The sequence below is a fragment of the Budorcas taxicolor genome, chromosome 19 (genome assembly GCF_023091745.1).
Source record: "Budorcas taxicolor isolate Tak-1 chromosome 19, Takin1.1, whole genome shotgun sequence".
In the NCBI taxonomy this organism is placed as follows: Eukaryota; Metazoa; Chordata; class Mammalia; order Artiodactyla; family Bovidae; genus Budorcas; species Budorcas taxicolor.
In genome coordinates this window covers 40,143,750-40,168,262 of record NC_068928.1, presented here as the reverse complement: position 1 = coordinate 40,168,262, position 24,513 = coordinate 40,143,750, and the positions used below count along the sequence as shown (strand labels likewise).

Genomic DNA, 24,513 nt, shown 5'->3' with positions numbered 1-24,513 from the left:
CCATGGACTTCTGGAAGGGGATAGAGCAGGACTACCTAAGGCTGATCTGTCTGCCCCTAATAGTTGCCTTCTTTCTGCCCACTGAGAGGCAGGCTGGGAGGGCAGAGAACCTGGGGGCTTTGCTGAGCTTGAGTTTCTTCTTGCTGAGCTGGTTACCAGGGCAACAGAGAGAGCAATGGGATCTAACTGCAGGACTGGAGAATCAAGAGGCAGGGGTGAGGGGGAAGTATCTAAACATGCTTATTCCTCCTGCCAGCGACCCACCTCCAAGGCTGGCTGGCGTTCTTTGTATGACCCCATGAGATCAGGCCCATAGTTACCCATCACTCTGCAGGGGAGAAGGGAAGTTAACTGACATGACTCAAAGAGAAATCTGGGGTGAGAGTCAGAAGAGTAAATGGTTCTCTGGCTGTGGCAGCAGCAGCAAGGGGCATAGGAGGGAGTCCCAACTGTCATTTGAAGATATACCACAAAGATCTGCGGGACTCAAGGACAGCTGCTGCCAGCTCCACACTGAACTCAATTGCTGCCCCACACCAGGGACAGCCTTTGTAGTAAACTTCCACACCACCCAGGATCTGGAGGAGGAAGCAAGTCAACTCAAAGCTAGCTACCCAGTGGCCTAGCTAACTGGCAGCATAAGCCAGAGCTGGTCTTTCGATCTTTTTCCTTTAGCCAGACTTTGAATATATGCAACTATTAATTATTCTATACATAAATTTAATTTCTTACAAAATTCTGTATTCCATATTGCTAGGTCACTTCACTCTTCATTTTATGCCACATTTCCATCAAGATTTCCCCAAATCACAATCTGCCGGATTGTGTGTTGTTGTTCTAAGTTGTGTCCAACTCAGCGGTGCCATGGACTGTAGCCCGCCAGACTCCTCTGTCCATGACATTTCTCAGGCAAGAAGACTGGAGTGTCCCCTCTTCTTTAATTGCACTAAGACTGATACGAGCCTCTCAGACTGTGGTCCTTGATGTTTCATGCCAGTGCAAATTTCCTTAAGAGGACAGCTACTTCACACTTCCCCCTTATCCAGGACCTGGTACAGTTATATTGACATGTGGGGCACCACCCTGGGAAACTTGCCTGCCAAACACAAAGGCAGGCAGGCATGAGGGATACAAGATGTCATGTGGGCACACAGCATCTATTCATTTTTCTGGCCCCTGCACTTCCAGCCTAAAGGACTGCATATTCCTGGTGTCTATGCGGCAATGTGGTTAAGAAAGTTAATCGATGGGGAGTCACTTATGGCCCCACAGGGGCTTCTCACCTCTTTGGGTTTCCATTTCTCAAGCGTGAGCTGGCCAGAGTTGTGACTGTGACTCTATGGAGTCAGGGAGTCCTCTTCCCTCCCTTCCAGATCAAGACTCATGCAAAACACTGGCAAAGGAGCTAAGTTTACATGTCTAAATTTTATTATCTTCGTCACAATGCCAATCACATATGTGCGCTCTCCAAAACAGTTACAAACAACAATACACATGGAGAAATTCTTGCAACAAAACACAGTGGACCAACAGAGACAACTGTCACAGTGTCTTAAGGTCTGGGAATTTGGGCATGCGGCCCACTGGCTTGAGGAGACGTCTTCGGGTTTAAGGCAAAGGGAACAGCCTACAAAAGGCACAACCATGCGCTACCCTTGGAAGAATCTCTTAGTTATTTCCTCCTTGGGGGTTCCAGCTTGAGTGCCTCTCTCCCCTCCTACCCCACACCTGTGACTCAAAGTGGTTAAGCCAACTGCTGAAGAGAAGGGACAGAATTAGTGACATTACTTGGGGAGAGACACAGCTGCCACCTTCTCCCTCAGGTTCTGTAAGACAGGGACAGTGGCCAAGTGACCCCTGGCAGATGCAAGTGCAGTAGTAACAGGAATCTCTTCTGCAGAGGCAGCAGGGGAGTGGTTCAGTGCCATAGATAGGGAGGAAAGGAGGGAGGAGCCCTTGCCCTGAAAAGTGACTGCTTTTAGGCCCAGGTGTGGTATCCTGTTTGCCAAGGACAGGAGTAAAACTGTCCTTGGGAAAATAAGGTAGTAATACCTAAAACACTTATAGCAGGAAAGACGAGGAGAAGGGCAATTGCAATGGACAGGGACGACTGCTGGCTAGGTAATATTTACCTCTAGAGATGCATTGGTCCATAGCAACTGGAAAAGGGTGTGGTAGAAAGGATGGAAAAAAGAGCAGAGCCCTCTAACTCCACTCACCTCAAAGACTGAGCCCTGAGGACTGTGAATACACACCCCAAAGGTGCAAAGGCTCTCACTCTACCCTCCCTTTCTCACTAAATCTTCTGGTTTGCCATCTCTCCCCACTGTTGACATTCTGCCTTCAGTAGAGAACTAAAGATTATCAGAGTACAGAGACTGATGGAGGCTCAAAATTCTAAAAACCCAAGTCAAGAAAAAGGGCTCCTACCACAGTGAGATTTTCTCCACAATGGGACATTCTGTGCAGACAGCAATGCTTCCACAGTATTAGAAAACTTAACAAACTCCAAGCACACAATAAAAAATGCCAAGAAAAAAATGAAAGGTCAGCTCTTTGTAGACTTGGTGGGGGCAGACTGGCTGGTAAGTTCTCAATTATCTGGGATGCAGGGAAAAGCCAAAAGGGAACCCAGAGGAGCTAGTAAACCAAAGAATGAACTTGTTTAATTTAAAGGCAGAGAGTGAAAAAGAGGGGCAGGAGATGGGGTAGGGTGATGGACTAAAAGAATATTAATTTAAGAACAACAAGCCAGGCTTTAAAAATGGACATCTTAAAAAACAAAACAAAACAGGACAGAGCTTGGAGCGGAAGACACGAATTTCCCAGGAGAAAGTGAAGAAGAGCAAAAGACGTGGGCTCCTAGACTCAGAAGCCTGTGCTGTCTGGATCTCTGCTCCTCTGAGCACAGTCGACACAAATGCAAATTGAGAATGGGAGGAAGTCCACTTGTTTCTCGTTTATCCAAAAGAGCCTATCCTCAGAGGAAGGCAGGAGTCCCCTTCATTCAGTTGCTCGCTGGTAGGAGCCACCTTGGATCTTCAACGCTCTCCTGGAGCAGACAGCCAGTTGTTTTCTCTTCTCTCCTAGGTTTTCATTTCTGCTGTCCTGACAGGAGTGAGAAAAAGGGAAGAGCCACCAAAATGTTACTGGACCTTTCAGGCATTTACAAGCTATTTTCAAAAAGCCACATTTCTAAATAATGTACACTAAAGAAATATCCCTAAAACAACACAACAACAAAACCTCCTGGTTTCTGTCCTCCACAGCCTTTGTTTTTTAAAGAGTGGTTTTTAAAATCTATTTATTATTATCATTTTTAAAAATCTTTTGGCCGTGCTGCATGGCATATAGGATCTTAGTTTTCCGACCAGGGACCGGACCCATACCCTCTGGACTGGCAGCTTGAAGTCTTAACCACTGGACCACCAGGGAAGTTCCTCCTCCACAACCTTTAGAACTGGCTATGCTATAACACCTCAAATTCAGATTTCCCCTTTCCTTTAATAAAGAATGCCCTCTTGCAGTTTTTCCTTCCATCTTCCCAAATAAAATGCTGCCACACTGACAATGGTTTCCACTCAACCCTACTTAATGCATTCATAAAACAAAGAAATTGGCAAATTTTGGGACTCCTCTAAGCCTCCCCTTGAGATATCCCATGATAACAACTTAGAGCATTAATTAGGTGATTGTTGAGCAAGTAAGCATGAATATTAGTTTTAAGAACATTCCGAGTCACAATAAGTTTTACACTTACTTTTATTTGATATTAGATTTAAAATATTCAGAAATTCCTATTAGCTGGAACCCCTGCTTACAACCTGAAATCATAAAGTTGGAATTTGTTATTAGGTCATTATTTTTTAAAAAAGGAAAAAGAAAAAAGACCATTTTCCATAGAAACACAACAAGAAAAGGAAGGAAATCTGAAGAAAAGGAAAGCCCACTGATGTCAGATGTGCCCTAACATCCTTTATTCAGAGCTCCTTTCCTAGAAGCTTGCATACCTCAGGCGGTGGGGGCTTGATGGTGACTGGCTGGGGAGTCCTCCGGGGTGGGGAGGGCTTTGGCTGCACCTGCTGCTGGGCGGGGTTATAGTAGGTCACTCCTCCATATACCTGCGATGGGGCCTGGGAGCCCAATAAGCAAGGAAAAGAAAAAGGAATTAATTCATCCAAACTATGCTAAACAGGAAATATTATTCAGGCACAAAAATAAGAGTATAGGGGAATTTTTTATAATTTATAAGGGGAATCTGTAAGAGTATAGGGGAATTTCTAAGCTTCCCCCCTTTAAAATAATTATTCTTTTCTGCCTTAGTATGTCCTAATATAGTTCCTACTTCTTCAAAGTACTGCCCAGCTTTCTCTAATTCCTACCATCAGCTGACAAACAGAAGACACTGAGTTCAGTGATAACACTCCAGATACCAGATGGTGTTAACCTGTTGGGAGTTAAACAGCACAGGGAAGGGTAGGGCTGGTAGGTAGAATATGGCTTTATTATGCAGTTAAATAAATTGCAGACATGCCCACCTAAGACATACTAAAACAACTGAATGAAACACTACTTAAAAAATGGAAGAGAATGCACATATGATAGGCATCACCTCAGTAGCATTTCCAGCTCCTACCATCACATGCAAATCAGTGGCACTGAAATGCTCTCTAGAATTCCTTGAGTATTCCCTCATCCTTTATTCTTGTCTGATTTAAAGGATGTATACTTAGGAAAATCTCATCAGCCATCTCACCTGTGTGTTAGGATACAGATGAGGAGGTGGTGGGGGAGGCAATGCCCCTGGAGCATAAGGGTAACTGGGGTTACCAAAGTTCATGACGCCTGGAGCAGAAAAGTAAGTAGGAGCAAGCAACTGCTGAGGTGGTGGCTGCCCTGGAGACATGGATACTGGTGGGGGATAGAGGCCTGGATTGGGCAGAGGCGCCGGTGTCTGGTGGGGATGTAAACCTGGACAAGGAGAAGAAACAACAACTGAAACAAAAGGTAACACCTTTTCCATGGGATGGCCTGGCTGGACTGTTCAGCACAAACAGGCTCAGATTTTAAGTCCTCAGGATGGACCCAAGAGGAGTTTGTTGCCCATGTAGCCAAAGTGGCCAGCCTCATAAGCAAGCAGCATAGAGCTGAGAAAGTTGGGGTTTGTGATGCCCCCAACAAACATCCTTACGTACTGGAAGCATACAAGCAGAGGTGCAAAGCTTACCTGGGTGGGGAAGGTGCATTTCTGGCTGTACAATCATGCCCTGAGGAGGCAGTGCGGCAGGGCTGTCACCATGGGTATAGATTGGTCCCTGGAACTGCACTGTAAGATATCACATTGGGACTCTCATAAATCCTCTCTTTCCATCAAATGGACAAGTTTCCTTGTCCCCCAAGCCCCTGATAGGATGTTCTCAATTTTCCATATGAAGAAAACAGCAACCAGAGAATGTTTGTTAACCACCATGAAAGGTCACAAGGGAAGTTCAGAAGGCTGGTCTTTTAGTTCACTTCATCCTACCAAGAAAGATATCCCAGCTATAAAAATAAACTCACATGGATCATAGTAATGTCCTTCCATGATGCTGATATGCACAGGAGGGGCAGGGGGCTCCGGCACAGGTCTTTGCCGTTGTGATGAATAGCGTTTGGCTCGCCCACCCTGGACACCCTGAAAGAAAGAAAGAGGTCTGAGCAAGAAGAGTTCCAAAAGGCTGACTCTCTCCTAACGTCCCATAGATACTGCAAAACATTTACTGGGTACATGGCTGTATTAAAGAAGTATTTGCAGGACTTCTCTGGTGGCACAGTTGATAAGAATCCGCTTGCTAATGCAGGGGACATGGGTTTGATCCCTGGTCTGGGAAGATTTCACATGCCTCAGAGCAACTAAGCCCATGTGCCACCACAGAAGTCCTTGCGCTCCAGAGCCTGGGAACTACAGTTACTGAAGCCTGTGTGCCCTAGAGCCAGGAAGTCACAACTACTCAGCCCATGTCCCACAATTACTGAAGCCCATGCGCCTAGGGCCTGTGCTCCGAAACAAGAAAAGCCACCACAGTGAGAAGACTGTGCACTGCAAGTAGACAGCAGCCCCCACTCTCCACAACTAGAGAAAACCCACTAAACCAACGAAGACCCAGCGCAACCAAATACATACAGCAGTGTGTACATGCCAAAAAAAAATTTACAAAATGAACTGAAAAACTGATGAAAAACATTAAGCTCTAAACCCAAACCTAAACCATACATTTCCAGAGACCCTAAAAGGGAAACATGGGAAAACTAACTTGGCTTAAACAGTGACCAACTGTGACATGCAACCCTCTACTACGTGCGCCCCTTTCCTCCTCTGTACCATTTCTTCCATCCGGTTGAACTGAGGTGGAGGTCCTGCTCCCATGTGTATGTGGTTGGGCATACCTGTAATACACCAAAAAAGTCACTGCTGCAGAGCAGATAGATGTGAACAGAACTAAAGATACATCAAGAAAATGACAGGGTGAAGAATCCAACATGGGGAATGGCTCTCATCTTTTAAACTAACAAAATCCCTTGTAAACTATCTCTGCTTCCTGTCAACACCAGCATTTGGAAATTTCCCCCCATTGCCTGCCACCTTAATATAGCAGTAAGGCCTTTGAACATGAAAAAAAAAAAAAATTACTTCAGTAATGCAACTCAGAAAATGCAAGTTCAAAATTTTCCCATCAAATATTTACCATACAGAATCCCTGGGAGGTTATAATTAGCATATAATATTATCAAACATATTGGAAAATCTCAACTCTAATGTTTCTGAGCAACAACTAGGCAGAGAAGGATGTTCTAAATCTACCTCTGATTATTTCTGGCACAGAGGTCTAGGCTAAAAGTATGGGAAGAGATTCCCCTCTGGTTGAAGATGACTCAGGACAAAAAAGGAATGTTCTAGAGACTGTCTTCCAATAGTAATAAGGCACTGGCAGGATAGAGTGTACTTCTCTATCCAAAGATCAGCTCCAGGTCCAGTTGAGGCTAGGCTGCCCTAGTTTTTGGTATTCCAAAATTAAGCACACCAGAGAAGGATGCTAAAACTGCCAGTCCAAGTGAGGTTTTCCAATCTAAGTTTGAATTAGATTTCAGAAACAATGGAAAAGATCCTCTGATCTATCTGACTGGAGGAAGAAAAAAAAAAAGGATGGGTCAAAGGGATGGTAGGTAGTTCCTAGTCATGAGCACTATGCTGTCCCAACATGGTATCCACTAGCCACATATGGTTACTTAAATTTCAATTAATTAAAAATGAAAAGTTCAGTTTTTCAGTCACTCTGGCCACATTACAAGTATTCAAAAGCATCATCATTACAGAAAGTTCTACTGGGCAGCCTGGCTCTAGAAGACTAAAACATTTAACCATTAGCTAAAATAATAAAGAATATTGCCTTCTTCCACTTTTTCTACAGAGAGTAGTAAAGGATTCTGCACTCAAAGCTCAATAGTGGTGACTGATCAGTTAATAGTAAACACTAAGCAAAGTAGTGGGCTAGTCTTATGTAACAGATAAAGCTGCTCTGAGCTCTTTGGATGAATATACCTATGGATCCATTTGCTTCTTGCAATTAATGAAAATGAAGATATTGCCAGATACCACATCTCTGAGAGACATTAGTTCCAGGCCCCTATCCAATGATGCACAGGGATGAAAGCTAGTCATTAACCCTAGGTACCTACCCCGAAGCTCCCGTGACTGCAGGAAGGCAGGCTGCCCTGGACTCCAGTTCTGTTCTGTTATATTTAGTTGTGCCACATCTTGTTCAAGACCCCCTGTAGTAGAATCCACTGGAGCCTCCCAGTTTCCAGTCTTAGCAGGCGTAGGAGGTGTAGCTTCTGGAACTGGAGGTGCTGGGGTCAGCCCTTCGGGTGGAGGGGGCACCTCCTCTGCAACCTTGCCTGCATCTCCAGCTTTGATTCTGGTTCTTCTTGCCCGCGAATAGGATTTCTTTTCAACAGGCCTGTCAGGAGCTGGTGGTGCAGTATCAGGAGCAGGATTTGGTATCTCAGGGGCTACCTCTTCCTTCTCAGGACTGCCAAGCACTTGAGCATCTGCTTCTGGAGATGGATCCCTTACAGGAGTCTGCTCCAAGTGCCGAGACCGGTAACTAGTCTCGTGTTTAATAGTCTCACCAGACCGGCCAGCATGCTGTCCACCAGCTTCTGCAGGCCTAAAACCAGTACGACCTTCCTTGAAGCCTCCAGATCGAGAGTAATTCCTGGGAGCCGACATGCGGCCAGTACCTGCAGCATTCCTGTTGATAAATGTCCTGGGTGGTAGGGTGCCCCCAGGACCCTGGTGGCGATGAGACTTACTTGGCCGCTCACCAATCCAGTTTGGATCTCTTTGTGGAGGACTCCCAAACCTGAACAAAGGGAACAGAGAAATAATAAAAGGGGCCACTAGATATATAAACTGTGGGTCAGGCAGACTTCCCATACTCCTCACCCATTCAATTACGGGCCGGAATGGCATTTTTTAAAGCAGAGGTGTTTTTTTTTTTTTCCTTGCAAATATCAATAATATAGGCTCCAAAATGTCCTCACCTAGGTTTCCGGATTCTTCGGGGTTTGATATCATCAGGATTGTGAGCTGAGCGGATGTCATAGCCATAAAGAGCAATGAGCTCCTGTCGGGACTTTGGAGCCTGTTCATCTTCCCGAAACTTGTCATGCTCCCAGCGACCCTCATCCTTCCACAGCTTTCGCTGACGTCCCTTGGGTCTGGTTGGAACCAGGGAAAAGTATCTTAAGTTGGCAGACTCTGCCAAGTAAAGATGTTCATGAAATAAACAGGGTTGGCAGAGAAACATTAGGAACTCAGGTAATCTCTCCATCTTCCCAGACAGGTTATACACAACAGGCCTTCCAAAAGCAAGGGTGAATCACAGCACCGCAGGGCCTGCTGGGCATCAATGTAACAGGTATAAAAATAAGGAAAGCCTTTACTTCAAACTTCTCAGCACTCTGGAAACATCTCTCTACTGTAAGGCCACCTATGCAAGTATTTAGAGGCCTTGAGCCTCAGATTAATGAAGGCAGTGGACATAGAAGTCTGGATCCCAGCTCCTCCACCAAAAGTTACTAAATATCCTAAGTCTTACTTTCCTCCTCTGTACAAAGGGGATAATCATAATACTTACCTTAAAATGTTGTGAACAGTAAATAAGATAATACAGGTAAAGCACTTAGTAAAGTGCCTGGCATGTAGTAAGCATGGAATACATATAATACTAACACATTACAGAGCAGCAGCAAGGGGCTGTTACCTGACTTCTTCCTCCTGAGTCTGCCCTCGAAGATCATGCTCAAAAAAGAGCCCTTTCCGGGGTATGTATGCTGGGTTCTTCCGATCTTCATCATCATCCAAATGTTTAGGGCCCTTTTTACCGACTTTGTTCTCCACAGGCTCTGTGCTTTCCTGTCGGACAGATAAAGAGCTCTTTACTCACTCCAAACTTAAAAGCCCCTATTCCAGAACTCGAATGGAAATGGAGGCCTTTGGTGGGTACTAACCTGTCCATCCCCACTTTGCCTCTCTCCAGTCACAGTGCCTTTGGTATCAGGCTTTTCTTCTCCCTTCTCATCTTTTGCTGAAGAATTAGCAGCATCATTGGCTTCTGATTTCAGCTCCACTTTGGAGTTTTCCTCTTCACTGTACTCCCCGTCATCGCCCTGAAAAAAGTTTCCTGGTACTTCCTTGGTGGTCCCATGGATAAGACTCTGTGCTCCCAATGCAGGGATCCCAGGTTCAACCCTTGGGTCAGGGAACTAGATCCTACATATTGGCAACTAAAGAGTCTGCATGCCCAGCTAAAGATCCCACATGCCGCAACTAAGACCTGGTGCAAATAAATAAGTAATTTCCCTTTAAGTTTCCCTGTTAGCTACAGAGATAAGATCCAACTAGTGCATTTAAAAATTTTCCATTCTTTAGGAAAACATTTTCTAACAAATTTTACTATAATGCAAAAATTAAAAGCAAACACTTCAATATTTTTACTAAAATTTCTATTGAATAGAAGCATCGTTTAAAAAAAATTAAAACCACATTAAAAAAACCTATACAGGGAATTCTCCAGCAGTCCAGTGGTTAGGACTCTACACCTTCACTGTCAAGGGCCCAGGTTCAACTCCTGGTAGAAGAACGAAGATCCATCCACAAGCTCCATGGCTCAGCCAAAACACACATACGTAAATATATGTGTGTGTATATACATACACGGCTTCCGAGGTGGCTCAGTGATAAAGAATCTGCCAACGCAAGAAACGTGGGTTTAATCTCTGGGACAGGAAGATTCCCTAGAGAAGGAAATGGCAACCCACTCCAGTATTCTTGCCTGGGAAATCCCACGGATGGAGGTGGGCTACAGTCCATGGGGTCACAAGAGAGCTGGAAACAACTTAACGACTAAACAATATATATATGCACACATAAACAAGCTTATATAGATCTCTGTTAGGTTTTCCAGTAAGATATGCATGGAACTGTCAGGAGCAGCAGCCTCTTTCACTAAGCTTATTGTGATAATCATTCCACGATGTAAGTCAAACGATTATGCTGTTGTTACACCTTAAACTTATACAGTACAATTTTACCTCAAACTAAATGGCAAAAAAACCCAACAAAACAAATAGCTGCAGCCTCTGGGGAAGAAGCCCAGGGCCTATGGATCAGAGGCTTTTAGGTGTCTAAAGCATACAGAAGAAGCTTTCTTTTTGATAATTTCTCTCTCAATGAATTGTCTCTTAAACATGCAGTGCCTAATAACTACACTCTAACTCAATCTGTTAATTCTCTCATCTCAAAATGTCTTACAGCAGAGATTCCCAACCTTTTAGATTACATGAATCCCCTTTTAGGACCTAAAATTTTCATAGAATCCCATGAGAAATAGCACAATATAGTACCCATGAACTGAGAAAACACATAATGACAAACAACTGCTATATGTTCAATAATACTTTAAAATACATTAATATTTTTAATTAATTTATATGTATTAAAAAATAGTAGTATATAACATAGGTGTTGATTTGGTCTATAGATAATGGAAACAGAGTTAGTGAATTTGCAATCCCTTATCATAACTCCATACTTTCCCATGGCACTATTACTTTCAAGTTGGGAAATAGTAGCTTACATTTCTTTTAGGTCTATGATATGAACACTAAATTTTCTGCAACAGGAGAGCTCTTTGGCCAATAACTCTGTCTAGAATGATATAATTATAAAATTTTGACTTGTAAAACTTTAGAACTTGTATCTTAGGAAAACTGCATCTTAGGAAAAAAAAATATTAACGCCCAAGTGCTCCCTTCCCTTTCCTTCTCTTGGCATAGCAAGACTGAATAATCCAATCAATTACACTTCAATTTTTTAAAAACTGAAAAATCCTACTTGTGATGTAGAAAATCTATCCATACAAAGAAGGGTCCTGAGGCCATCCTTTAAATTGAGGCAACTAGAAAGGGTTAGGCAAGAGAAGTGTGGCTTGTTTCAGGTAAGGAAAAAAAGAAGCTAAGATTCATGCTAAGGGGGCTGGCTTCAGACTAAAAGTTACTCTCTCATATCCTGGTCCTTCCAAGATTTGGACCTAGTGAGGCAGAGCTAAAGGCTAAGGAAGTAGGTCTAGAGACCTGCTGCTGCTGCTGCTGCTGCTAAGTTGCTTCAGTCGTGTCCGACTCTGCACGACCCCACAGATGGAAGCCCACCAGGCTCCCTGTCCCTGGGATTCTCCAGGCAAGAACACTGAAGTGGGTTGCCATTAAGGACGCAAAGAAATGGGTTCAAAAGAAGGTGGTCTAGTCCCCACTGCTGGGCTAACAAGTCAGGGTGCCCAAACACCTCTGCCCCCAGCAGACATGTGCACTGTTCTCTTATTCTTCTACTGGATCTGACACTCCATCTGTAACAGACCAACTCCAGGCCCAGGATGGCCTAGGAATGATCAAAGATACTGAGATTCCTGATGAAACAAGAAGCTCTCAAGCCCTAAGTTTCTGACCTTTTTTCCAACAGGACCTAGACTGCCAGACTGGCCCAGATAAGCCAATTAATTACCCTTCCCCTTTATTCCCTGTCCAGCCTAAGTATTTTGGCCTCTGAGTGTTTTGAGTTAGGATTCCCAGAAAGATGATACTGTTATGAAGCTCACAGACCACACCCACACTATAAGAACCAAGCCCTTATTTACAGCTTTTTAACAACCAAGTACTCCAGATTCTTCCCATTTTCCCTCAATCACAAGAAATTCTCTCTCCTCTTGAGCTGGGAATGGGTGGGTGGTAATCATTCAGTTCTTTCCTTGGTCCTAGATTTCTTGCAGCATGTGTTGCAAGAATCTTGCTTGGTGTGTATGTGACCTTAATTCACTACTTCTCCCCCCTTCAACCCCAAACCTTCCCCCCTCCCAACAAACACACATTGAATTCAAACATCTGAAAAGAGTATCAGCATGATTAATGAGAGAACTTTGTTTCATGCTGTATCCCTTCTTAGTCTATAGTGGAATGTCAAATGAGGCAACTCTTTTATTCCAAAGGAGAAAGTAATTTTGTTTCCAGGGCAGTACAGAAGATACAAATAGTATAGTGCTGAGAAGACTCCAAATAAGCATCAAAATCTGGTGTAACTGAAGCCAAGGTGTTACCCTAGGGTCAAGCTTCTTTGGCTACAGAAGTGGAAGTGTTAGTGACTCATTTCCAACTCTTTGCCACTCAATGGACTGCCAGGCTCCTCTGTCCATGGCATTCTCCAGGGGATCTTCCCAGTCAAGGGATTGAACTGCAGGCAGATTCTTTAGCATCTTTGCCTACGGGCTGACATCAAAACCATTTTCCCTACTGCTGCCTTTCCCATTTAGTGAACACCCTCCCAACTCTAAAGCCTAACCCTCCACTTAAGCAACTGCTTCCCTGGCAGAATTCTCACGCAGATGTTTTAACTCATTTTTCCATTCCCCACATATTTCAGAGTAAAAGGGGAATCTATCTTTCTCATTCTCAATGTCTCTTCCAGATCTCTGTCGCCTTTTATCTTTTATTGAAGTATAGTTGAATTATAATAATTTTAATTATTGCTGCATAGCAAAGTAGCATAGTTATATATATATAGTATATACATGGAATATAACTATATATACACTTTTATATATATATATATATGGGGGGTGTGTGTTTGTATGTATGTGTGTGCATATGTACACACACACACAGATTTTTTTTGGCCTTGCCACATGGCATGTGGGAACTTAGTTCCCCAAACAGGGATCAAAACTGCACCCCATGCATTATAGGCACAAAGTCTTAACTACTGGGTCAGAGAAGTCCCTATCCGTTCTTTCTCACAGTCTTCTCCATCGCAGTCTATCGCAGGGTATTGGATACAGTTCCTTATGCTGTGCAGTGGGACTCTGTTGCTTATCCATTCTATATATACCAGTTTCCATTTGCTAATCCCAACTCCACCCAATTTTAAATTCCTACTTCTCTGAGGCTTCTATCATCTAGCTATGTCTTACTTCTTGAAAGTTTGGATTACACCATTTTGCTTTTTTTCTTTGATAAAAGACCTATAGTAGTATTTGTTTTCACAAACTGAAAGAAATTTGAAAAAGATGTTTTAAAAAAGGCAAAAGTGAAAACTGCACTCAGTGTTTGCTTTGCAGTGAGCTGTCATACAAGCAGCTCTATACCCTAAGCTGAAGGCGTGGAACCACCAACCACCAAGCTCCTGCCCTGAGGACTACACTCAGCCTCTTAGCATCAAGCTGCCACAGCTTTGAACTGTGTCTGTGAGCATCGGTGCTTTACCTCAATTTATTTTGTGCATCACTTGCCAAGAAGCGTCCTAAGGTAATTGCTTCTTTGCTTTAAGTCATTTCAACTTACAAAAGGTTTCACAGGGACACTCTATAAGTTCAACAGGAAAACCTCCACCTTTGTCTTTGCCTGGGTCTACCCTGTCACTCATCTGAAAATTATGGAAATAAGCTCACACTTTTCATCTCCACTTCAGTCATCCACTTTCATGTACACATGTCAGACCAGTCTTACCTGGAACTGCTATACATTTTAAGTAAATCTGATCTACTTTTAAAAATCTTAAATTTAAATACCCCAGGTTTTCATCAGCACTGCCACATAAAAAAGAATGAAGTTACATTCCTACGTCACTCCTCATACAAAGATTAACTCAAAATGGATCAAAGACCTAAAACTAAGAGCTAAAGCTATAAAACTCTTAAAAGAAAACAAGCCTTTGGACTTGGCACAGATTCAGCAAAAGCTTCTTTGACATGCATGACACCAACAGACACAGGCAACTAAAGAAAAAGCAAATATACTAGACTTCATCAAAACTGAAAACTTAACACCATTAAGGAAATAAAGACAACCCAAAGAATGGAAAAAACACACTTGCAAATCATATAGATGATAAGAAATAAATCTAGAACATGTGAAGAACTCTTACAACTCAGTGATTAAAAAAAAAAACAAACGACAAAGTGGGACTTCCCTGGTGGTCTAGTGGTTAAGAATCCACCTGTCAATGTAGAGGACACAGGTTCGATCCCTGGTCCAGGCAGATTCCACATGCCACAGGGCAACTAAGCCCGTGCACCACAACTACTCAGCCCTGCTAAGCCTGTGCTCTAAACCCCGTGAGCAAACAACTACTGAGGCCTGTGCACCCTAGTGCCCATGCTCTGCAGTGAGAAACCACCACAATGAGAAGTCTGTGCCACTGCAACTGAAGAGCAGCCCCTGCTTGCGGCAACAACGAAGACCCAGCACAGCCAAAAATAAATAAATAAAAAATTTAAAAATGGACAAGGTATCTGAATAGCCACTTCTCCTAGGAAGATACACAAATGGCCAACAAGCACAAGACAAAATGCTTAACATCAGGTAAATACATATCAAGATACCATTTTACACCTATTAGGATGACCAGAATTAAAAAATCAAGACAATAATAAGTGCCATTGAGTATGTGGAGAAACTGTAATCCCCATACATTGCTGCTGAGAATGTAAAATGGTGCAGCTGCTTTGGAAAACAGTCTGACAACTCCTCAAACAACAGAACAGTTACCATATGACTTAGCAACTCTATTCCTAGGTACATACCCAAGAGAAACGAAAACACACATCCACACAAAAACCTGAACATAGATATTTTTAGCAGTATTATTCATAAAAAAATAGAAACTCAAATATCCGTCAGTGGATGAATGGATAAATAAAATATAGTATACCCATACAATGGAATATTGTGTGTGCTTAGTCACTCAGTCATGTCTGACTCTGTGACCCCATGGACTGCAGCCCGCCAGGTTTCTTTGTCCATAGGATTCTCCAGAAACTCCAGGTGGATTCTTTACTGTCTGAGCCAGGGAAATCCCACAATGGAATATTATTCAGTCATAAAAAGGAATGAAGTACTGATACATGCTACAATTTGGGTGAAAACTTCGAAAATAATATGTTAAGTGAAAGAAGCCAGTCATATGTTATCATATATGATTCTGTTCATAAAGAAGGCCAGAATAAGGAAATCTCTAGACACAGAAGGGAAGTATGTGGTTGTTAAGGGCTGGAGGGAATGAGAACGGAGGAGCTGTGGGGGGTGAGTGACAGTTAAAGGGTACAAAATTTCTTTTTGAAGTAATGAAAATATTTTGAAACTGACTATGGTAATGGTTGTACATACTTGTATATACTAAAAACTACAGAACTAGACATTTTAAACTGGTAAGTTGAATGGCACATAAATTATATCTCAATAAAGCTGTTTTCCCCCCAAATCCTGTCTGTTATTCCTGTCCGTCCCCAGTTATTCCTTTATTCTTCCCTCTCATTTCTTTTTTTTTTTCCCTTCCCTCTCACTTCTTAAGACATCCGCTTCATTGACATTCCCACCTTTTCTCTGCCTATCAGTCCTCTCCCACATTCACCGCCTTCTCTCTCTAGACTCTGTGGCCCGATCATTCCAGCCCTATCGGTAGCTCCCTCCAATCCCCTAGTCCCATGTGCTCAGGACTGGATCAACCAAACTGTCTGCTTTTCCTAAGCTTACAACTAGACTACTGATCATCACTAAGGGGGATTAAAAAAAAAAATCCTACAACTTTATATATCAGTGCCACCTCCAGGCTCAACTATTTAAACTTCCTTTATCTCAAAACTCCTATACTGTCCCTTCATCAACAACCATTCTTTTATGTTTTTCCTCCTATTATATTTCACAAGGAAAACAAAACAAAGGGAACACCAGCTTCCTTCCCATACACCTTTCCTTCCCACCTCTCTATAATTACAGCGGAAGACAGTTTTCTCATCTGGTTCCTGCTTCTTCTCATATACTCAATCAAGGACATCACACACTTAGTACCTATCCTCTCCCTTTGCTTTCCCTTTTTAATCGTTTCTTCAACCTTTAGGCATACTTGATTCTCCAACTCAAAAAATAACACCAAACCCTCTCTTGACCTTAGAGCCTTCTTTCCAGCTGCCATCTCTCCAGCCTCCCTTTCACAGTCTAATTTCTTTAAAAATGTTTCCTCAGAGGATTCTGGAAAAAATGGCAGCAGCATAGTTTTTGATCTCTTCAAATCTCCACATCAAATGGGGGCTTCTGACAGCAAAATCAAAACCCTCTGGACAATATTTACAACAAAACTAGGTTACAAGGTATCCCCCACACCCCAAAATACAAGCACATGAGCAAAGCAACGACTGCCACAAGACCTGCATCAGATTGGTGTCAGGGATGGAAAAGCAGAGAGTGGTAAATGGACCTGCAAACAGGAGAACCTTGAACTAGTCAACAGGCAGTCAACAGAAAGTAAAACCAAAAACAACAGTTGAAACCAGAAGGGGTTTTGCTGTCTCTAATAGAATGTGAGTTTACGGATCTTGCAGTAAGAAGGTCCGAAAGGGCTGGAGCAATCCAAGCCTTATGAAATCTTAAAATCAACCTGGCTGCCAGGGGTTCCCTTGAGGACAGAGTACCACACTGAAGATAAAAATTGTTGAGAAGAGAATCAGTTCAGCAGAAGAGGGACAAAAGGAATGAAGGAAGGAAGAAGGTCCAAAGCAAATTAGAGAAGGGAACAAAACCAGGAAATCTCAGAAAGCCATATATATATGTATGTGTGTGTGTTTTAACACTAGGGGAAAACATCTGAGGAGGGAGTTCTATGAAGTTAGAAAAAGCTACTTTGAGCCATACTTCCTTTGAAAAGATCAGGAAGACTACATAAAAATCAACAAAAGAAAAATACAGAGATCAAATCCCACAGAAACTTACTAAAAGAAAAAAAAAAAAGTAGAATAGCACTGGTGGTTCTGATGGTAAAGCATCTGTCTACAATGCGAGAGACCCGGGTTCGATCCCTGGGTCAGGAAGATCCCCTAGAGAAGGAAATGGGAACCCACTCCAATACTATTGGCTGGAAAATCCCATGGACAGAGGAGCTTGGTAGGCTACAGTCCATGGGGTCGCAAAGAGTCGGACACAACTGAGCGACTTCACTAGTGACTAGTGACTAGCACTCCTACAATGAAAGCATGCCAGAAAGACATATGCATATCATACCAAAACTGCAACTTCTATTTCAAAATGAGCAAAAAAAGACATTAAAAATATTATATATGGCATGAAAGAACATCAACCAGAATTTTAAAAATCCAGAAATGAACTCAAGAAGATATTAGAAATTTTAAAAATCATTTAAAATATAAAGTCTAGAACTAGAAGGAACACAAACAAGAGTGAATAAACACAGTAATCAAAAGAAAACAGAGATACTACAAAGGATTAAAGAGAAAGGGTCATTTATTGAAGACAGGAAAAGAGTATTTGGATGTATTTGGATGGAAGTTCCATGCCATACTGTACAGAGCCTCTCATACCTATGAATACTGAACCACAATGACCGAGTCCAAGACAAAGTATAATATAACTATCGGACCTTAAAGGAAAATATACTGGGAATATCCAGACAAAAATAGCAAGTGACTTATAAGGGAAAGAAAATTAGGTGATCAGCCAGTTCTGCGCAAGATAAAAGCTTTGGGTCATACTGCTATTTTCCATGGCTACCATGGAAAGACAATTTGCAAGAAATACAATGGATACAGATAGCATGGTGAGTTGCACAATGAGTGAGTAGCCATCAAAATCTTTTTAAAAGATACACTATTAAAAAAAGGATGAAAAACTAACCTGTCAGACTAAGAGACAGATCAAAATTTAAGAAACAGGCAAAACTAAGCATAGCATCTAGGTATACACGGTTAGTAACTAAGAAGAAATGCAATCAAGTAACAGATAACTACGTAAGGCAAAATATCAAGTCAAACTCTTTAATCTAGATCAGTGCTGTCCAACAAAACTCGCTGGAATGAGGGAAATGTTTTTACCTATGCACATGAAGAGCTGAACTTTTTTATTAACTCGAATAGCCACATATGGCTGGTGACTATCCTATTTGACACAACAGAACTATACTCCTCTCTTAAATTTTAGGCAACACATACCAGATATTGCCACATCAAAGCTGCACATGTTCCTCAATCTCAAAACATCCAAAACTTAACCCAACACTGTCCTTCCCGGACTCTCTTCCTCCTGTGGTCCCTTTCTTAGTGACCAACACCATTCTCCAACCTGGGCATTACTTGGACTCCTTTTTCTTTTTTTTTTGATATTACAAATGTATTGAACTTCAACATTATTAGCACAATCTTTTTTCTTAAGGTAACAACACTTTTTTTCCCCTTATAATTACTAGTTTTTACAACAGGAGCTGTATCTCACATGTAATGAAATTGTATTATGATACTTTACTTATGAAAAAAGGTTTCTCCAAATGATAAATGCTCAAATGTAAAGGGTAAAGGAGAATTGCGGTGTTAACACAGGAATGTGTGTCAAAAAAACAAAATTAATTTAAATATAAGTCATTCTAAATGTTAACATTAGAAGAACTGGGTGAAAAGCCTATGGAACATCTATATTCTCTTTGTGATTTTTTTTGTAAATGCAGAATTACTCCAAAATAAAGTGTATTTAGAAGAAAAGTCCTTGCAGTTCTATTTCATTTACTAATCCAAGGAAAGTTTATTGAGGGCCTATCACAGATACTCTTCTAAGCTCCCAGGATAGAACAGTGACAAAGACAGTCTCAGCCCTCCAGGAGCTTGCATTCTGCTCAGAGCTGAAGGAAATGGATATTAAAATCTGAAGGTTGGATTGCAGACAGGTCATGTGAGGCAGAAGTAAGTCTTGGGACAAAACAACAGAGGACACTCATGAGCAAGAGTCAAAACATTCAGCATTATTCCAGGGCTTTGGATGAAGCTAGAGAAACCCAGATCACCAAGCTCCCTCACCATGCTGTCGCTGTTCTTGTCAGTAAACTTTCTGGCTCTATCACAGGCCATCTGGCCAGGTCCCAGCCCTCACCTGGATCAACATCTCCCATCAAGAGAGGTCAAACAGTGCTGGGCATCTAAAGCTTATAGGAACCAAAACGGCAGTCTTTCCAGTTCCAGCAGAATTCTCTTTTCTGACTCCTTAATTCAGGCTCCACATTCAATCAATCAAGAAATTCTGTTATTAATAATAATACCTAAATATCTCTCAAATCTACGTCTTGCGGTGCCACTGCCATCGTCCCTTCTTTAGGGCACTATCACGCTCCTTGGATTACTCTCTTAACAGCTCTGTCTTCAGTCTTCCCTCATCCTCAGATCCTCCTCCAGTTAAGCCTCCAATAGCCAGCCTTTCTTTCTTTGCTGTTAGAGTAACATCCAAACTCATTATATTCATAATGGTAAACTGCTACAAAGTCACAATCACCAAACCTCACTGAATACTCCACATTGCCTGGCAGCCTTTCCGATGTTTCCATTCCTTAATGACTACTGCAAACATTACTCACTCCCAAACCTCTCATCCTCCTTTAATTCTTTGTGGGTAACTTTACAACTGACTTCACAGAAAGTCAGTCAACCACCAGTCACCACGTTTTGCCATCCCACAGCCTAAATGGCTGCCAGTGGGGCCCACTTCTGTTGCCACTGCTGCCACATTTTCTGCTTTCCTAGTCTTCCACAGTAGCTTTCTTAACTAGTTTTTCTGCCTCTAATCTTGCTCCCTTCAGATAATTCTCTCCACTGCACACAAAACAATTGTTAAAAATAATAATTCTAAAATATTACTGTGAATCAACCTGGGATGTTGTTAACATATAAATATCTGAGTCTGCCCTCCTGCAAGAGTCTGTTTCAATAGGATTTTCTTTCACGTAGACGTTCCTTGGATCTGACAAACACTGCTTTAAAATTTAAGTCTAATCCATACTCCACATCATACTCTTGTTTAAAACCCTATTTTACTTTCTTAGAATAAAATCCAAATACTTTTTCAACCAGGCTTATAAAGTGCTTTAAGATTTAGACTGAGATTCATCCTTACCACCAGTTATACTAAATCTTCCATGTCCTGCAACTCACTATCCTCCAATCCCACCCCTTCTGGACGTTCTTCTCGGACTGTTTCCTCTGCTAAGAAAATTCTAGCTAGCTAACTCCTACTCATCATTCAGGTCTCTATTTGAAGAGTCGCTCCTGTAAATACTTTCAAACACCCTATACTCAGTTAGCTGCCCCTGCCATGTGCTCCCAAAGCACCCTATGCGTCCCATATCATGGCATTTAACAAAAGGTTATTGTAATTACTTAACTGTCTGTATTTTCCCTCTCTGATCTGGAATGTAAATTCCATGAGGGCAGAACCATGTATCTTTTATTCCAGGGCCTAGCACAGCTCCTGGCACTGAGAAGGCATTTAATAAAGATAAAGAAGAAGTAATCCCTGCATGATCTGACCCCTACTCTATAATTTGCCTTTATTTCTGGTATCCATCCTGTCCCAATGATGTTCCAGCCACACCAAACTACTTCCAAGTTTCCAGATAGTTAATCTTCCCTCCTATCTCAGAGCTTTTGCAGCTGTTGTTCCCTCTGCCTAGAACATGATTTGCCTGGCTAACTCCAATTTATTCTTCTCTGACTGCCTAATATGGAATCAGTGCCCAGTCATTAACACCTTATTTAACCCAACCGCCAGCAGTTGTCACCAAGTCCTATGATTTCCTCAATGTTTGTCTGACTTCCTTACTAAGCTGTAAGATTCCGAAACAGGAACTTTGTTACAGTGTTCACTTTTGCATCTCCAAGGCTTAATGGTAATCCTAGTATGTAGTAACAGTTCTACAAAATTTACAGAATGAACCTTTGAATCCACAATCCAATTCTTTCTGTATAAATCAGAGCTCTATTCAACAGTTCCAGGAAACAAGTAGTCATTCTGATAACATCTCTAGTTTATCCAATCAAAGCAAACTAAGTTCACAAACATTTGGCTTAGGGAAACTTTCTGCTAAAGACAGAAAACCTCATCCATAAACTGAGAAATGTTTCTGACACAAACCACTCAGAATCCTACCCTTCTGAGGTCTTCAGATATACTCAAAAAAATACCCAACTGGCTGGTTTCACCACCTAGGCATCATAAAACGGAGTGTGAAACATCCTGTGAAGGGCCAAAGAATGTTCTCATTCTCATATTTAGCATCTTATTTTCTTTAGATAGGGTGAAAGGTCAGCTATCAACAGTGTAACACATGTGGCCTGAAGAGGTTTATACAAAGCTTCCCTCTCTATAACTGAACAACACTTTTTATAATAGTTTTTCAGAAGCATAAATGAAGAATGCACAAGTGGAGTAACAAACAGGTCAGATGCTTTCAAACCACAGGTGGGTACAATTTTTAAAACACATTTTCCAACCTACATCATAGGAAAAAGAATCTATCACACTCACTTCTGAATCTTCTGCACTTTCATAATCCGAGAGAACAGCTGAAAGAAAACAGAAACATATAAAGAAAAAAAAATGCAACAGAAATTTTATAATTACATCTTCCAGTGCTTGTTGTGGGTCAAGCTAAAACTCTCATTTAATTCTGACATCAACCTATGAGGTTTAACTTATAGTCCCCATATACAGATGGAAAACAGGTTCAAAGAGTGACTTTGACTTTCCCAAGATCATACAGCTAAAACTTATGCTCTTAAACGTTAAACTACAAAGAGCCCCTTTGTGGCACCCTCCCCAAAACCCTTAACAGTCTGCTGCTGCTGCTGCTAAGTCGCTTCAGTCGTGTCCGACTCCGTGCGACCCCATGGACAGCAGCCCACCAGGCTCCTCCGTCCCTGGGATTCTCCAGGTAAGAATACTGGAGTGGGTTGCCATTTCCTTCTCCACTAAACAGTCTGAGAGGATGTCAACTGCTGCAGACAGGTGACCTGAGTTTGGGGGCAAAGATCTCTATCATGATGCTACTCACCATCGCCCTCGATGCCATCTTCACTCTCCTGAAGGAAAGAAGACATGGGTTAGTTCTATGATTTCCAGGGGGTGGAGAAACGAAGAATGAACACAAAATGGTTGAAAAGGAAGACGAGGGAAGGTGTATCTTTAACAGGCAAGATCTGAGGGAGGTCCCATCTATCCACCTCCAGTTCCAATTTCTGAATAAATATCCGCTTTCCATCCGCAGCAGCTCCGCCTGTCCCCCAACAAACCCTCAATCCCTTCTCTTCCCTTGGAGCTCGGGATGCAAACCGCACCGGGATCGCTCTCCTTTTCTCCAATACACTACGCCTCAGCATCTACAGTCAACTCCCAGCCTCCCATCACCACCTACACCCCGCCCCCGGTCCGCCCCGCCCGCGCGCACTCACACACTCCGACTCCTCAGCGCTCTTAGCGCTCCCGCTCTCCACTCGCCGCAGATGAAGGGCCCCAGCTCGGCCTCCGCGCTGGGAAGGCAGAGAGCCGCTGCCGCCGCCTTCAACGCTACCGCTGCAGCTCCCGCCGCCCCGCGCCGGGGAACCGCCGCTGTCTGAGCCGGAGGCACCAGATTCTTCGTCCTCGGTGTCCTGCGAAGCGCGCTGCCGCCGCCGGTCCGCCATCTTACGGAGAACGGCCGCCGCTGGCCAGATCCTGACGTACCGCGCCCGTCGCAGGGGCTGCCGGGAGGCTTGAGAGCTGGTCCCAGCATGCTTCACTTGCGGCGCTGGTCGCCCCGTTTTTCGGGGGGAGGAGCTAGGGGCGGAGCTGGCACGCTGCGGCACGTTTGCGGGTGCGCGGAATTGCGTAATTGGTGACATGAGGGGGCGTGGTGAGGCCCCTGACTTCCCCGCGGTTGGGCCCCTGGCGAGGAGAGTTGCTCTTGGGCGGGCAGTCGGCTCCGGTCCTTGCCCGGCCATCTTGGGCTTGAGTGGATAGCGTTGACCTGTCACAGCTTCACTGCGGCATTAGAGTTGTTTTATGATTTTCTTTTTCATCTCTCATTTCTACCTACGTTTGAAGCAGATCGCTTGACTGCATTCGTTTGCTTGGTAAAAACCACGAATCAAGGGAAACCTCTGAAGCCGTTGTGCTGCTTCAGATTTATCAGTCTATTTTAAGCTAAAGGGCGGGGGAGAAACCAGTTGTCTGTAGGGAAGCCCGAGGATTTAGTGTTGCAGCACTAGTGTTTCCCCTGTATTCTCATTTCTTCCCCCTTCATGTGTCTTCCCACCCCAGCCATCACCTCCCTGAAAGTGCAGGCTAATACGATGTGCTTAGTCGCTCAGTCGTGTCCTACTCTTTGCGGCCCCATGGACTGTAGCCCACCAGGCTCCTCTGTCCATGGGGATTCTACAAGGAAGAATACACGAACGGGTTGCCATGCCCTCCTCCAGGGGATCTTCCCAACCCGGGAATTGAACCCAGGTCTCCCACATTGCAGGCGAATTCTTTTACCGTCTAAACCAGATGGTAATCTTACTAAAATTTTAGAACTGACTTAGAGATAATCATAGGAACGGACATTGGTTTAATATCGCGAAATGATTTTCTTGCCAAACGGGTAGATGACGGAATGCTGTGATTTTAGCAACACATTTTTCAGCAAGGAAAAAAAAATTGTATATTTTCTCTGTACCATAATAAAAAACATACAAGAAGCACGAGCTAACTGTGCACCTAAAGGAGTACACAATAATATACACCCGAGGAAAGTCCCGTGTAATGCTTTTACAAATAATATGGTCAAGGCTACTGATGCTTATCAAATTTATAGACATTATGAAACTAGACGGTATTATGAATGCCTTCAGAGATAGTCAGGATCCAAATAGAGCTCAACTGGTTAAACAAGTGGTCAAATGTGACAACTTGTAACTACAGGTCCAAAAACCAACTGCTTGGGCTCAAAATGAAGGATATATGATTTTTAAAGTGTTAAAAAGAAAGAAAACCTAGAGGATCCTATCAATCACAAAGTAAATTGATATAGTAAGGTTGCCAAATTTAGTGTCTAAATAAGTAAAGTGATAGTCTGCCACTTTG

At 42.8% G+C, this 24,513-nt stretch overlaps 1 protein-coding gene across 1 annotated transcript; it reads right to left on the bottom strand.

Annotated features, from left to right (window-relative positions):
- Window positions 1–1,413: 1,413 nt before the first annotated feature.
- Window positions 1,414–23,387, bottom strand: CASC3 (CASC3 exon junction complex subunit). The gene is made up of 14 exons (XM_052657265.1): window positions 22,860–23,387; window positions 22,463–22,490; window positions 21,937–21,974; window positions 9,553–9,711; window positions 9,306–9,457; window positions 8,584–8,760; window positions 7,717–8,402; window positions 6,362–6,426; window positions 5,560–5,674; window positions 5,228–5,326; window positions 4,757–4,971; window positions 4,011–4,133; window positions 3,761–3,824; window positions 1,414–3,108 (listed from the first exon to the last, which is right to left on the bottom strand). The coding sequence occupies exons 1-13, from the start codon at window positions 23,385–23,387 to the stop codon at window positions 3,801–3,803; spliced, it is 2,409 nt and encodes an 802-aa protein (XP_052513225.1). The 3' UTR covers window positions 1,414–3,108; window positions 3,761–3,800.
- Window positions 23,388–24,513: the final 1,126 nt, after the last annotated feature.